The 16,938-nt window shown below is 43.8% G+C and overlaps 1 protein-coding gene across 1 annotated transcript in view; it reads right to left on the bottom strand.

Moving 5' to 3' along the window:
• LOC128826357 (uncharacterized) overlaps nt 1-16,938 on the bottom strand; it is a 55,179-nt gene that overhangs the window by 24,960 nt on the left and 13,281 nt on the right. Inside the window, exons 9-16 of the mRNA XM_054009604.1 lie at nt 15,645-15,671; nt 14,082-14,108; nt 12,564-12,584; nt 11,259-11,279; nt 8,502-8,528; nt 4,440-4,460; nt 1,335-1,355; nt 566-586 (exon numbers count right to left, since the gene is read on the bottom strand). Of these exons, the coding sequence (XP_053865579.1) occupies nt 566-586; nt 1,335-1,355; nt 4,440-4,460; nt 8,502-8,528; nt 11,259-11,279; nt 12,564-12,584; nt 14,082-14,108; nt 15,645-15,671 (186 nt within the window). The remainder of the gene's footprint in view (nt 1-565; nt 587-1,334; nt 1,356-4,439; nt 4,461-8,501; nt 8,529-11,258; nt 11,280-12,563; nt 12,585-14,081; nt 14,109-15,644; nt 15,672-16,938) is intronic.

Here is a 16,938-nt window from a genome sequence, read left to right as displayed (position 1 = left end):
CCCAGTTGGAGTTCTTGGTCACAAGGCACAGACTAAAGGGGTTTACAGAAGTTGTGCTGTTCCAGGCCTGCAGTCAGAATGACATACAGCCAACATAGTTTATATGATGCATAGGCGCTGACTCCCTGGGTGCCCCGGGGCTGGAGCACCCACAAAAAAAAAAAATAGTGGGTGCTCAGCAGCCACCAACAGCTCCCCCAATCAGCTCCTTCCCCTTCCCCCAGCGCTGCCTGACTGCCAAGGATCAGCTCTTTAGTGGTGTTCAGGATGCGCTCAAGGGGACGGAGAGGAGCGAGGGCATGACAGTCTTGGGGGAGATAGCAGAATGGGCAGGGGAGAGGGTGGGAAGAGGCGGAGGTGGGGATAGGAGAATGGGTGTAGTGGGGGCAGGGCCTGGGGTGGAGCGGGGGTCGAGCACCCCCAGCAACTTACAAAGATGCCCCCTCTAATACAATATGCATTTAACATAGTTTAGGACACAGAGAGTACTAGAAATTAAAATACGGTATCACTTCCAGGGTGTTATTCTCTGTGAGTGGAACAAATAAAGTCAGCGGGGACTTACCTTTCCAGAATCTTAGTTTATCTGAGAAAGACAAAAGTGAACTTTTCAACACAGGGACTTATATTCATGTGCAAGCTGAGATAATAGCTTGTAGAAATAGAAGAAATATCCAGAGTGAGAAATCATTCAGCCTGAACCCCTCCCAGTCAAGTTCCCTCACCCCTTCCCAATGCTAATTGCCAATCCCTGTCCATAGACCCTGTCCTGAAATAGACCCAGTCACAATCCTCCACAGTGTCAGTGAGGTAGCCATGTTAGTCTGTATCCACAAAAACAACGAGGAGTCTGGTGGCACCTTAAAGGCTAACTTTTATGTGGGCATAAAAACCCACTTCTTCAGATGCATCTTCCACAGTAATGCAGCAACATTTGAGATCTCACTTTGTACATTTCCTTCTCATGTTGCTGCCAGATTGACATCTGTGGAGTTGGAATAATCATTCTTTGATCTTCAAAAAATATGCAGCATTGGCAGCAGCCATGTACCATAGACCATCTAATAACAGTATGGAAAAATCACATGGCACAGCTGCATCCCAAATAACACTGCTTATTACATGTAAACAACCACGCAATGCCTAGCTCCATACATACTGCTGCCATGAGTAATTTGTGGTTACTTCCAAAGTATAGAACATTATGAGAACCACTAGAGGGCTCACAGAGAATTTAAAGGCACAGTACCCTATTACCATACAGAGTAATACAGGCATATCAAACAAAAAACAAAAAACAAATTTAAATCATATTTTTTGGCCTGGGGACTTACCCTTTAGTCCTGGTCCTTTATCTAAGAAAGACAAAAGTGAAGTTTTCAACAGAGGAACTTATTTTAATGTACAAGTTGAGAAAATAGCTCAGTTTGCCAGGGTTAGAAATAATTCAGCCTGAATCACTTCCAGTCAAGTTCCCCTCATCCCTTTCCAATTCTGACTGTCTGTCCCTACCCATACCCCCCATCCTGAAATAGACAGAATCACAATTTTCCACAGGAAGGCAGCAACCTTTGAGATGCCACTTTGTACCTTTCCTTCTTGCAATGCTGCCAGTTTGACAGTGGGAGACTGTACAACATTGGCAGCAGCCATGTACCGTAGATCTGCCCTGGGGAGACACCTGCTAGGTGTTGGAGAGAAGCACAGATTCCAGGACTCATTCAGCTCTTGATCTGAATTCTGAGGTGCCAAATGAGGTTGAGGTTGTCTCTCCCTCCCTTCATATATATATTTGGAGTCTTTGTGGCAGATGATGGAGCAGTCAGTAGAGAGGTTGAGGTCCAGTAGGAATCTGCAGATCACAGCAGTTCAGGAAGCCCCTTATGCTCATGCAGACAGTGGAATGCCTCACATCTGTAATGCCCCTAGTGGTCCTTTGAAAGGCCCCAGTGACACAGATGCTGAGTCTCTGAATATCAGGGACAGCAACCCTGTGTCGGCCATTCTTGTTCTCCATCCAGCTCATCACAGTGGTGCTGAATGGCTATAGGGTGAGCCCGTGCCTTTGTGTGGCCTGTATCTCAGTGAGGAAAGATACAGTACAGCCACCATGGATGATTTCAAAAATGCCCTGTGCCACAGTCAGGTGAAGCCTTTTCTCTAGAGGTGCCTGTGGCACATTGTTAACAGCTCCCTTCTATGGTGTTCAGACAAAACTGTACTTATAGGTTGTGCTCATTGTAGTTTAAGACTACTTAGAGAAAGAAGCAGCACTGGTTTGCCTATCATGTTTTATCCTGGCTTGAAGATTGCTGTGGGGTTTATGTGGGAGATAGACGGTCAGATGCCTAGAGGAAGGCAGCAGTGCACATGCCCAACAGCAGTTTAGGCATCAAGGATACTTTTATCCCCAAAATTTAGCACCGAGTGAGCACATACAGGGTTTGGCAGCAGCTAGGTGTGGTGTTTATGGATCTCAGTGATGCCAAGATCTGGGGGTTAGGTCCATTTGTGTATCTGGTCCTATATAATTACTTAGAGGCAAATGTTCTATTGACTTTCAGTGACAGTTGTGCTCCTAAATCATTTAAGCACTTTTGAAAAGCCCACTTGTGACACTGAAACAGAAGGGGTAAAGCAACCAGCAGGCTAAAGTGGCCCCAGATCAACCTTTAAGAACTTGTAAGGGAAGTATTGAAATGACAGGGCAATTTCTTATAGATAGTTATCAAAGTCATGTTAGATAAGCCAGAGTGTTTGAAATTTAAATCTGTATTGTAGAGTATTAGAAGTAAATGCTATTATATTGGCCTTTGTGTACCTATAGCGTGTTAGATGTTAACAATGTGATTTTATTATCTTGTAGATGGTAAACTTGTAGGGGAGGGATAGCTCAGTGGTTTGAGCATTAGCCTGCTAAACCCAGGGTTGTAAGCTCAGTCCTTGAGAGGGCAATTTAGGGATCTGTGGGGAAAAATCAGTACTTGGTCTTCCTCAATGACCTTTCAAGGTCCCTTCCAGTTCTAGGAGATAGGATATCTCCATTAAACAACAAAGTTCTGTTACTGTATTCTAATGATTCAGATATCTAAAGGGAATATTAGCAATGAGATGTAATAATATCTTTGTTTTTATTTCTCTTGAAGTTTGCAGTAAACTACCAATGAACCTTTCAGTGGTTAATGGCCTTATGCAATCAATGCAACTAACTACCTGTGTATACTTGACTGTTCAAAGCAACAATGTACAATAGTAGTCCTTGTATTACATGCTGTCAAAAGGTTTTCACAGCCTGCCAAGAGATCACAGAGATCTCTAAAAGAACTTTGGGACCTGATCCTTTTTTCATCTTACGTCTGCTTGAACCTTATCAGGGGAGGTTTCAAGTGAGAAGACTGAGGTCTCCAGGTGTGCTCTTGATTTCCCTGCTATTTCTCATGGAAGAATTTATACAGATTCTGCACATGGACTGCCTATTGGATTATAATTTATGGAATTGATTCTGAAATAACTTTTTGCAGCTCAGTACCTAACCATCTCTACTATGAAAGGACTTTATTCATATCTGTAGGTAATTAGGTGATTAGGGGAGGCTTTCCCCTAGAGAGTGGCCTTGGTACTGGCCTGAAGCTTGTCGCCATCGCAGAGCTGGCAGGTGGTGCCTGCTGAGCTTCTCCTTGTGCCCCTGGCAAATCCGGAACTTGCAGAGTAAGTATGTTTCTAGCCTCTGCATAAACTTCCAGGGTGGATGGTACCATAAACTGGTCATCACGCTGGTGGGAAGGAGGTTGCACCTCCCTTCGTGGCGTTTGCGGTGCCGGCGCAGGTGACTGTGCCAACGGCTGCCATGGTGTCAGAGAGGGAGAGCGGCCCAGTGTGGGTCTCGCCTTATCCCTGTCCATGGGTCTTTCCTTGATCCTTTCTGTTCTTTTATCTCCCTTCGGTGCAGGAGAGCGGCTCTTCTCACGGTGCCCTAAATGTTTCTTCTTGAGCACCGGTGACAAGGAGCAGCACCGGGAGCTTCTGGCAGCGGGAGGTGCGCTGCACGCCGAGTGCTCAATGCTGAGTCAGATCTCGGCACTGAGGCGGATCTCAATGCTGCCTCCCTCAAGAGGACTTTCAGTCTCACATCCCAGTCTTTCTGAGTATGTGGTTTAAATTCAACAGCTGTCACAGGAGCTTAGAAGGAACTGAGGACCACAGGCTCATCATGGCACCTTATACAGGCACTATGAACGTGCACCACCAGGGGGCACCAAAGCCAGCCCAATAGATGCCACTAGGGGAAAAAAATCCCAATAGCTGTAATTGGGGCAAGCACACAACTAACTCGGAATGGACATGTGCAAGCACTCGAAGACCTTCGTTTCTATTTGCATCTCTTTTTCAGCATAGTACTGAATTGCCATTTACGTTTGAAAAGTCAGTGCAAAACCTACCTGTGTTTGTCTGGAGTTCATCTGCAAAGGAGAAAGCACTTCTTAATATAGGCATCATTTTATTTTGAGGGGGTTGGTAAATGTTATTCCTCTCCTTTGAGGATGAGAACTGAGGGGTCATATATGGAGTGAGCAAGATTCATGGGTCCTACACACGCTTATCACAAAATGTGGTGAACCTCATCCAGTGCACTAAATGCCCCAATAACAACTGTGTGGGTGAAAACAGACAATCATTATCAAATGACCTCACAAAGAAAAATGTTCTCTTCCTCAAAGGAACCTGCATAACACCTTCCAAAGATGAGCCTGGGAGATTAATTTCATAACTTTGCTAGTCACTAAAAGTCCTGGTCTTAATAAAGGCACTGGATTTATGCTTTATTATAAGAATCTGTAACCCAGTAATCCCCCTTTTTATCAAATGCAGAAATGTTAACAGGTCATTTCACCTTGAATGATCTCTTACAGTGTATGTTAACCACTTATGCTAAACAAACTATTATACCATGTATTTAGTGGTGACACTCGTGTATGTTTCCCAGACCTGAGGAAGAACTCTGTGTAAGCTCAAAAGCTTGTCTCTCTCCCCAGTAGAGGTTCATCCAATAAAATTTATTACCTCACCCACCTTGTCAGTTTATTCTTTTTATTCTTTCTGATGATGCACAGGCATGTGCCAGAAACATGGCTTGAGTAGATTTAGATGTGACCTTATTAAGTCCTGATCATTCCAACAGCTGCATGAAGAACTCAGTATTTGCAGGTCCTTCTGGCTCTCAGCTCTGTGCATAGTCCTCTAGAACACTGAGAGACATTTCTGGTCCTGAGTCTGAAATTGGTTCTAGGCAGGTGAGACCTGTAACCCTGAGGAGTCCAGCTGACTGCAGTGGAAGTCTGCACAGGTGTGAAGGTTACCAGCACAGATCCTACTGCAGGATTGGGGCCATAGAGGGAGAAGATGAAGGAAGAGGATCTTTTTTGCTACACACTGAGGTGGTCTGGAGCCATTTTGCAAAGTAGGTGAGACGAATGTGGGGATTTTCCGTAATATTTTCATGACTGATATGCGTGGCTTGGGATTGCTACCCAGTCTCGTGTGACTTGGGATTGCTACCCAGTGGTGCAGAAGGGCAAAAATGTTGGCAGAGGAGGAGACATGAGGTGTGTGTGTCATGTAACTGTCTGGGATGGTATGAACGGGTCACTGAGGACAGGCTGAAACTGACCCATATCAATGAAGGATCTGGGAAGACAAGGGGAACCTCAATGATTCAATAACTGGACCTAACAACTGGAAACTCCAGCAGGTGGAATGTGTGAACTCAGCATGGTTTTGCAGAGGAGGACAATGGACCGACAGGTGACAGGAGGTGACAGGAGGTGAGGATAAGAACTGGCCTTTGGAGAGACACAGGAGCTCATCTGGGACTGGGAGACAACAGAACAGAGATACAGAGAAGAAACCGAGATGATTCCTTCAGCAGCATGGTTTGATAGAACACTGGATTGGCCAGTTTCGATGATGTCTTAACCTTTGCTTCTCTATACTAATGTAACCATTTCCTGATGTTGTATTCCAGCTGACTAATAAACCCTACGCTGTTTTGAAGAGGATGCAGGTGTCATTGCAAATACTTCCTAAGGTGTTGACAGAGGTCTGTCTTAGTTTAACTTGATGGTCAGAACTCCCGATGTGAAATAGGAGTGCTGGAGCCTGAAGGCTCAGTCTCAGAGGCATTGAAGCTGCTTGGCCTGCCCTTCTGGAATAGTCCCTTGGGGGTCTGGCACGTTAAAGGGGTGCTTCCAGGAGACTGTAAATAACTTAAAAGCTAAGCTAGGCCCACAATGCAGGGCATCTCTCTTTAATGGGGTGACCAGATAGCAATTGTGAAAAAACAGGATGGGGGTGAGGGGTAATCGGTGCCTATATAAGAAAAAGTCCCAAAAAACGGGACTGTCCCTTTGAAAACAGAACATATGGTCACCCTACTCTTTAACCGAATAAGCCATTCTGCATGCTCAGTATGTGATTTTCAACACTTCAGAACTTGGCTAAATCTAGAGCAAGCTTCTGTAGAGCAAGGCTGTACAATGCTCATCAGTGAGGAATATTCACATACCGCAGTTTCACATTGCAGATTTCAGCCTTCAGCCATTTGGGCCTTATGGCTCCACACAAAGGAAAATGTTTATAATTTCCTTCTTCTTTTTGTAATAATGTGGAAAAAGTATTTACTCTCTTCTCAGAAAGAGCTGAATAGCTTTTCTTTAAAATCTTCCCAAAAGAGAAATAAAGTCTTTGGGCAGTGACAAAACAGAGACGTCTCTAGACCAGAACAAGGCTGTTACACAAAGCTCTGAGCATCTGATAATAGGGCTTTAAAATAGAATAAATTAGAAACAATTTTCAGCCTTCTTTTTATGTGCCACTCCTGGGCCAGCTGTGATTTTAAATAAGGTTACTATAGAATTAATTATTTCTTTCCTCAAGAACACCAGAAGTTTCATTTTTTCTTACCTACTTGAGACCTCAAAGTTTGTAGTTATGGGGGAAAAGGCAGTAACAGGATCAGAAAAGTTTAATGTAGTTATGAATTTTCCAATTTCCATAATAACCCACCCTTCCCCCACCCCTTGGATCTCTGTAATAACCAGCTCCAGTTCCACTGGAGTGAAAGGAAACAGAAAGATCAGAAAACAATAGGACCTGTTATCCTCATTCTTACATCTCTTTAACATAACTGGGCCTTAAAGTCAATGACTTTTGCCAACCGGGGCCACTCTGCAGATTCCCAACACAGACCCAGATTCTTCCTTGTGGTGTGGCTGCTCTATGCTGAGCCCTCAGCACAAGGCTGACAGCTGCAGGAGGTTTGGCCCATTGTAGGAGGATCCTCCGGTAACATAGAGCCAGCATAGTGTCTGCTACACCACCCCGAACCTTGAGTGCTTCACTGGGGGAAGCAGTCGGAGCATGGCCAGGGGTTTGTTTTCCCACCAGTCTCCAACTGCTGCATCAGTCCTGTGGAGCCAATGGCATCTGTTGTAACTTGAGTAACCCTCAGGGAGGGGCTACTCGACTGGCTTTGTATGTGGGAAACTAAGACCTGCGGAAATGCAAAGCTGAGCCTCACATCACCTCATTTGTACATCATATTTGGCGTTGAGTCTCATACTTCTTTGCCGTAGCCAAAAAACAGATGTAAAACCTGGAGTTTCCCCAGATCCCTAGGGGCCTTAGTGCTCCTGAAAGTTGGATTCTGCCACATAGCAGGCCTTGCTAATGCCACGTTTTATCATTGAATCATAGAAATGTAGAGCTGAAAGGGACCTCAAGAGGTCATCTAGTCCAGCTCCCTGAGCTGAGTCATGGCCAAGTAAACCTAGACCATCCCTGACAATTGCTTGTCCAACCTATTCTTATAAACCTCCAATGATGGGAATTCCACAACCTCCCTTGGAAGCCTACTCCAGAGCTTAATTACCCTTGTAGTTAGAAAGTTACTCCTAATATGGAGCCCAAATCTCCCTTGTTGCAGAATAAGCCCATTGCTTCTTGTTCTACCTTCAGTGGACAGGGAAAACAATAGATTGTCCTCTTTAAAAAGCCTCTAATATATTACAAGACTGTTATTAGGTACCCCCTTAGTCTTCTTTTCTCATGACTAAAGCTTCCCAATTTTTTAAACCTTTCATCATAGGGCAGGTTTTCTAAACTTATTAATTTTGTTGTTCTCTCCTGGACTCTCTCCAATTTGTCAACATTAATGCTGACAAAGAGGTTTAAACCATGTGTGTGTTTGAAGAAAGCAACTTTCTACAATTAGCAACCTAATCCAGCAAAATAGTTTGAAAATTAGCAACACTGATGCATCTCCAGTTCCAGAGGGATTCACTTTGATAAAAGCTCAGCACTTGCATAAAGGACCTCTTTCCATTGCAGGGGCAGATGTCTTCAACTGGCATCCAAAGTATCTATTTGCCTTCTCCTTTCTCTTCTCTCCATATAACTGAGATTTGACCTGGCTGAAGGGCAAATAAGATTCTGGGAAACCTTACCTTCTTCATTATGCTTTTCTTTCTCACCTGTATGAAGAGAAAGAAAGAGAACATTTCTCATTGGCTTAGCAGAAGTGCTTCTCAGCTCCTTGCCCACACGCATACACTCTCCCCATGTGCCTGATCTTGAACAAATTCAAGAGATTAATGGCAAATTCCAATCTGACACCCTCGTGAAGTCCATTCTAAAAAATTCCCAACCAGACTCAGCTCCCAGCTGTAAAACTCTCCCCGTTACTGCAATAGAGGAAATATTAAGCATTACCACTGCTTTAGAGATCCTACATGTTACCTGTTTCTGGAGTTCAAACATATCCCGTGAGATAAATAAAAAAAAGATTATTAAAGAAAAAAATGTTGTTCCCATATTTCTAAGATTAAGTCCTTCATCTCTCTCTCTCTCTCTCTCTCTCTCTCTCTCTCTCTTTCTTTCTGGGGGTGGGGAGTGGGTGGCTTTCCACCAAGGGGAATATGAAAGGTGGCTGAGGCCTATTTTGAGACACAGATTTCAGAGGAAATTTTTTCCAGACCCGAAATGAAAATGGATTTCTGTTCATTTGCTGAATGTTTTGGACAGACAGAAAATAGTAAAAAAGAAACAACAATGGCAAAATATATTGAGGAGGAATCCACTCAGAGTTCCTTTTTTTGCCATGATGTTCATTTCTTATTGTAGCCTCTTTGTATGGAACAAGGGGACTGGCCCCTGGGTCTCCCATGTTCCTAACCACCAGGTTCTCTCTCTCTCTGGCCCAGTGACTATTTTAATTAATTATCCAAAGTGGAACAGCTGCACCAGGAGAGATTGAGAGAGCACCATGTCAGAATATCCCATAGCATAGTGGTTACAACACTCATCTGAAAGATAGGAGTCCCCAATTCAAATCCTTTTTCCCCATTTGGAAGAAGCAGGAATTGAACTTGGGTATCCCACATTCCAGGTGAGTGCACTAACCACTGGGCTAAAAGTAATGTGTGAGCTGCTATTATCTCCTCCTGTGGTGTTCCTTGCAACAAACAGTGTCTGTGCCTAGGGGCAGGTCTACACTTAAAAGACTGCAGCTCTAGCACTGTAACGAAGACACTCGAGGCTGATGACAGAAAACTCTCCAGGGGTATAGTTAATCCACCTCCCTAAGGCTATGTCTACACGAGAGATCTTACAGCTGCTCAGCTATACCAATGCAGCTGTGCTGCTGTACGATCTGAAGTGTAGCTGCTCTTCGCCAACAGGAGAGAGCTCTCCCATCGACATAATTAATCCTCCCCCAGTGAGTGGTGGTAGCTATGTTGATGGGACACCAACACCCTTGAGCGACATAATTATACCAATGTAAGTGGCAGTGTAGACGTAGTGTGAGAGGCAGTAGCTGTGTCAGCAGCAGAAGATCTCCCCTCCACATAGCGCTGTGCACAGGGGGCGGTTAGGTCAGTTTAACTATGGCGCTCAGGGATCTGGATTATTCACACCGCTGAGCAACATAGTAATACCAAGGTCAGTCTGTAGTGTAGAGCACAGCTAGAGCTGGCTGCAGATTGCAAACAGACCTTGACACCTCCTTAAAGCTTGGACTTACATGCCTGTCTTTGTGAGAGGAGTGGGGTTTAACACACACCCCTCTCATTGTCGTCTCCCATTGTCTGGTTTAGGTGACTCCCTGACTATCATGCTGGCTTTTGTGGAACCTATTTTAAGGTGCCTATGTCTCCCCAAACATTGTGCAGGGAGCTTAGGTGCCTAACTGAGGGTTATGGGGATTTCATCATTATCCCAGTGAGTTTCTAGGTGCATAAAATTAGGTGTTGTGATGCTCAGTGTCACAACCCCTATGTCCCTTTTTGAATCCAGGCGTAGGTACAAATTAATAAACATGTAAGTGTAAAGACAAAGGTTGTTAAGCAGAGGCCTAGAAAGAGAGGCCTGTGCAAGAGATTCAGGCCAATTGTCCTCCCTAAGGAACATATAAACAATCCCCACAAACAATGGATGTGGACCCCTCACAAGATTTCACCAACCATGAGGAGCATAGGTCTCACCAAAACACAGTAGCCTTATGTTCCACAAGAAGTGAATAAAACCAGCAGAAACTCGAGCAAAGAACTTGTACATGTCCCACCTGCAGAATGTCTTGCTACCAAATCTTGTGGCCAAACCTTTCCAAATAAGGGCTTGCCTACATGAGGAAGTTATTTCAAAAAAGTGTAGCATATGAATTTAAACGTCTATAGATATTCTGCAGTAACTCCCGCTGTGGACAATCTTTTCCAGAAAAAAGGTCTTTTCCAGTTTAGCTTAATCCACTTCCAAAATAGAGTAAACTAAACTGGAAAAGACATTTTTTTTCCAGAAGACGAGTGTCCAAAAGGGGGAGCTGTTCCAGAATAATTATGCCTGTCAATCTCCCCATGTAGACGAGCCCAAAGAGTAATAGTTTTTGTTGGCAGTAGATTGAAAACTCTTCACCCTGAGCAATATTCTATTTCCTATATCTGAGTGGAAACCTGTCTGACTCCAGTACACCCAGCACATCAGTTTCACAGACTCCCTATGTCACAATCAGTCACGTTCAGACTCTTCTGTAGATATGTCTGTGGAGGGTGCTGAACAGGTCCCCACTATGTTTCCACCCCCATTTTATATACTGTGTACCAGATTATAAACCTCCCCCACTGTTAAACTGAGTAAATGTTATTGTTATAGTGAAGGCACATAGTTCCCCTCTGAATGTAACTGTCCCAATACCAATTCAAACTTACTCTTCGTATTGTCCTTTCCTTCTGAAAAAGAAAAAAAAAGCCTCATGTTTAAGTACATTCACACACCACTTGTAATAAAACCTGGGCAGATACCATAACACATTGCATCTAGTAAAGAGTTCAGACATTCCCACGTACGTAATTAATATTAAGTTCCAAAAATCTTCTTGACCAGCCCAGCTGTGTGAACTGAGGTACTGTAACACCTTAGGCTTTGGCTTGACTGTCATTTGTCTCCTTGTAAATCTATTGAAATGAACTTGCATCCACACAGAAAAGTAATTCAATCCACTGTGGGGAGCACTAGGTAACATCACAAATTGTTCTTCAGTCTTCAAGGCTAACTAGTTATTGTGACTGCATTGTTTCAGTGCTGATGTGTATGGAGCTACATGCACATTTCAAAAGCCTTCCACACCGCAACAGAGTGGCATTAGTAAGTCAGTTTCACAGCTGCTTCATCTGGTGAACTTCCAACAGTTCACTGGTGTAGAGTCCCCTCTCCCCCCCTCCCCCCCCCGGCCATCCCCACAAGACATCCCCATCCCCACAAATAGTCCCCTACTACCATTAATGTCCCATCACCCCACCCTCAAACATGAAGTGTCACAGGAAAGAGTGAGGAACATAAAACCCCTAAATAATGTGTCCCCTGAACTGCTCTCCCATTTGTGGCAACTACAGGTCCTAGAGAACAAAGGGACCATGGGAGGAGAAAGGGCTAATTCATGTTCTTGGCCCTCTCTGGAGATGCAAAGTAGGGGGAAGGAAGGATAGACTCCTGCTCAGTCATGTATTGGTTGTACTGTCTAGATGAATAATTAGTGCACAGCAAACTTGGGTGTAAATCTACAATGCAATAGCTGGCCATGTATTAAGTGTCTGTGTAGACCCTCATGCTGCACACTATCAGTTCTCTAGTGTACATTCAACTACTCCTGCTTCAAAGCAGAGTAGAACAAAGCACACTAGTGAATCATTAGTGTGTGCCAGCAGGGTCCACAAGGACAGCTAATGCACTATTGATTCATAACCCAGCTTCCTATGCACTAGCTATTCATCTAGACAAGTCCTAGGTGGCCAACCCGTTGGTGGGCACAGCTCTGATGGGGAAGTGCAACACATTGTCTTCTGTACAGTATATCCCATTCTTTTCTTTCAAGCAGAAAGCACCTCAGGGAGTAGACTGTCTCTATCTGCAGGATCGAGGAGACTATCTCAGAAAAACAAAGCCATAATGATAAAATCATCTGAGAGTGAAACTCATCTGTGAGTTAAAACGGTGTGACATCAAAGCAGACTTACTGTCAACGATCTCGGGTATTTCTGAAAAAGAAAAAAAATCCAAATGTTTAAATTTGTACATATTTTTATGTTCACTTTTATGCTACAGAATAAAATGACTGTCCTTGGGACATTTTGAGAAGGGGCAAAATAGATCGTGGCTGCATATTCCAGTTTCCTATAATCCAACACATTTCTGAAGCATCAGTTAGATGCTTAATTTCAGAGACTGAAATTAGGTTGAGTTGAAAATTCTCTTGAAACCATTTTTCAATGGATGATTGGGTTTACAACATTTTTTTTTAATTTCTGCTTAACACAGAAAATGTTAATTTATCATAAAAAAACAAACATCCCAAACCTAATATATTTGGTTTTAGGTGAAAATTGACATATTTTGGTGGAAAATTTGAGAGTTTTTGTTTGGTAACCTCAGGTTCCCATTCTCTTATATGGACCAGTGAGATCGTAATTAACAGACTCCCCTCACCAAGAGTTTCATCAGAGGTTCTACAGAGGTGAATTTTTCTATGGAAAAAATGCAATTTGGATCCACCTCTACTTGAGACTCAAAAACCAGACTGGGTTTATCAAACATGATGTGGCAAACCCTACACAGTATCAGCTCACAGCCATTACTGAACTAATTTACACCAGTTGGTTAGGGTCCCTATGGAGCCATGTGCCACTTGGAATTTGCCAGAGCAGAGTTGAGCTCTGCCATTCCCTCAATGAGAATAAATGATGATTAAACACATTTTTAGTTTCAGACACATGCTATGAGATAAACCACATACTGACGGTTTTGAATGGGCCCAAAATATTTTTGGGTGCAGATCCTACTTCACTTTAACTAAGGCATTTTTCTGAATCATCAATGATAAGCCAATTCAAGAGGTACAGAACCATACTGGCCCAACCAAATCTGCTGTGGCTAATGCTACAAAGTATGTCCTAAGTGCCATAACAAATGTCACGGTGGTTTCTCTCATGACAGGATGCAAAGATGAGCCCTGGGAAGAACAGGCACATGGAGATGGCATCCATCTCTGTTGGGCCTTCAGTCCTTGTGAAAGCAATGAGTGAGAGATGCCCTGTGCAAAAAGTCTCCGTAACTGAGGGAACTGGGACTTCACTAATACTGAGAACAAGGGAAGATGGCAGCCATCTTGTAACAGGGAAGTTCTTTGTGGAGTTAAAGACCATTATCCTTCAGCAAACAACGTGCTGATAAATACATTTTCATTTAGAAAAAAAGTCATAAAAAAACACATTAATTGTCACTCCCCGCCTCCCCCAAACTCCCAATAAATAAAACAAAATACACTGGAAAGGTGAAATAGTTTCCCCCTCTGTCACACACCAATGCATGTCGGGAAGGGGGTGGGGGCTCTGAAACTCAGAGATATGGGCTCTGCTAACTAACCCTCCTGTGAGCTAATCTAGGTTCCAGGAAGTATAATGAGAGTTCTAGTGAAAAAGGTAGAAGAAAAAAAATTCTTGCTGTTGAACTAGGATGAAAGTTTCATTTTTTCTTACCTACTTCAGACCTAAGAGTTTGTAGTTCTGGGGGGGAAAAGGCAGTAACAGGATCAGAAAAGTTTAATGTTCTTATGAATTTTCCAATTTCCATAATACCCCACCTTTCCCGCACCCCTTGGATCTCTGTAATGGCCAGCTCCAGTTGCACTGGAGTGAAAGGAAATAGAAAGATCAGGAAACAATAAGACCTGTTACCCTCATTCTTATGTCTCTTCAACATAACTGGGCCTTAAAGTCAATGACTTTTGCCAAGCGGGGCCATTCTGCAGATTCTCAACACAGACCCAGATTATTCCTTGTGGTGTGGCTGCTCTATGCTGAGCCCTCAGCACAAGGCTGACAGCTGAAGGAGGTTTGGCCCATTGTAGGAGGATCCTCCGATAACACAGAACCAGCATAGTGTCTGCTACACCATCCCGAACCTTGAGTGCTTCACTAGGGGGTGTGTTCGTGATAGTCGGAGCATGGCCAGGGGTTTGTTTTCCCACCAGTCTCCAACTGCTGCATCAGTCCTGTGGAGGCAATGGCAGCTGTTGTAACTAGAGTAACATTCAGGGAGGGGGCACTAGACTGGCTCAGAATGTGGGAAACTAAGAACTGGGAAACTAAGAACTGCGGAAATGCAAAGCTGAGCCTCCCATCCCCTCATTTGTACATCATATTTGGCACTGAGTCCCCTTCGCTGTAGTCCCCCAAAAAGTGCTTAAACTGGAGTTTCTCCAGATCCCTAGAGGCCTTAATGCTCCTGAAAGTTGGATTCTGTCACATAGCAGGCTATGCTAATATCACATTTTATCATTGATCATAGAAATGTAGAGCTGAAAAGGACCTCAGGAGGTCATCTAGTCCAGCTCCCTCAGCTGAGGCAGGGCCAAGTAAACCTTTACCATCCCTGACATGTGCTTGTCCAACGTGTTCTTAAAAACCTCCAATGATGGGAATTCTACAACCTCCCTTGGAAGCCTACTCCAGAGCTTAATTACTCTTTTAGTTAGAAAGTTTCTCCTAGTACAGAACCCGAATCTCCCTTGTTGCAGAGTAAGCCCATTACTTCTTGTGCTGCAAGAAGGACAGGGAGAACAATACATTGTCCTCTTTAAAAAAACCTATAATATATTTCAAGACTGTTATCAGGTACGCCCTCAGTCTTCTTTTCTCATGAGTAAACCTGCCCAATTTTTAAAATCATTACTGATAGATCAGGTTTTCTAAACCTATTAGTTTTGCTGTTTTCTCCTGGACTCTCTCCAATGTGTCAACATTATTGCTGACAAAGAGCTATAAACCATGTGTGTGTTTGAAGAAAGCAACTTTCTACAATTAGCAACCTAATCCAGTAAAATAGTTTGAAAATTAGCAACATGGATGCATCTCCAGTTCCAGAGGGATTCACTCTGTTAAAAGCTCAATACTCCCATAAAGCACCTCCTTCCACTGCAGTGGCAGATGTCTTCAACTGGCATACAAAATATCTATCTGCCTTCTTCTTTTTCTTCTCTCCATATGACCGAGTGAGGTTTGACTTGGCTGAAGGGCAAGTAGGATACTGAGAAACCTTACCTTCTTCATTATGCTTTTCTTTCCCACCTGTATGAAGAGAAAGAAAGAGAGAACATTTCTCATTGACTAAACAGAAGTTCTTCTCAGCTCCATGCCCACACACTTAAAAGGCTGCACTTCTAGCACTGTAATGAAGATGCTCTAGGCTGATGGCAGAAAGCTCTCGCAGGGGTATAGTCAATCCACCTCCCTAAGGCTATGTCTACACGAGAGATCTTACAGCTGCTCAGCTATACCAATGCAGCTGTGCCACTGTACGATCTCTAGTGTAGCTGCTCTATGCCAACAGGAGAGAGCTCTCCCATCGACATAATTAATCCTCCCCCAGTGAGCGGTGGTAGCTGTGTTGGTGGGACACCAACACCCTTGAGCGACGTAAGTTATACTAATGTAAGTGGTAGTGTAGACATAGCATGATAGGCAATAGCTGTGTCAGCAGCTGAAGCCCTCCCCTCAACATAGTGCTGTGCATAGGGGGCAGTTAGGTCAATTTAACTACATTTCTCAGGGAATTGGATTATTCAGACCGCTGAGCGACATAGTAATACCAAGGTCAGTCTGTAGTAGAGAGCAGAGCTAGAACTGGTTGCAGATTGCAAACAGACATTGACACTTCCATGAGGCCTGGACTTACATGTCTGTCTTTGAGAGAGGAGTGGGGTTTAGCACACACCCCTCTCATTGTCGTCTCCCATTGTCTGACTTGGGGGACTCCCTTCCTATCATGCTGGCTTTTGTGGATCCTATTTTAAGGTGACCATCTCTCCCCAAACATTCTGCAGGGAGCTTAGGTGTCTAACTGAGGGTTATGGGGATTCCATCGTTATCCCAGTGAGTTTCTAGGTGTGTTGTGATCCTCAGTGTCACAACCCCTCAGTCCCTCTGTGGATCCAGGCGTAGGTACAAATTAATAAACATGTACGTTTAAAGAGAAGGATTGTTAAGCAGAGGCCTAGAAAGAGAGGCCTGTGTAAGAGATGCAGACTACTTGTCCTCCCTAAGGAACATATTAACAATCTCCACCAACAATGGATGTGGACCCCTCACAAGATTTCACCAACCATGAGGAGCATAGGTCTCACCAAAACACAGTAGCCTTATGTTCCACAAGCTCCTCCACTAAAGAAGTGAATAAAACCAGCAGGAACTCAAGCAAAGAACTTGTACACGTCCCGCCTGCAAAATGGCTTGCTACCAAATCTTGTGGCCAAACCTTTCCAAATCAGGACTTGCCTACACAAGGAAATTATCTCAAAAAAGTGTAGGGTATGAATTTAAAGCTCTATAGCTATTC

Source organism: Malaclemys terrapin, chromosome 20, assembly GCF_027887155.1.
Source record: "Malaclemys terrapin pileata isolate rMalTer1 chromosome 20, rMalTer1.hap1, whole genome shotgun sequence".
NCBI classification, from domain to species: domain Eukaryota; kingdom Metazoa; phylum Chordata; order Testudines; family Emydidae; genus Malaclemys; species Malaclemys terrapin.
This window is presented reverse-complemented; position numbering and strand designations above follow the sequence as displayed.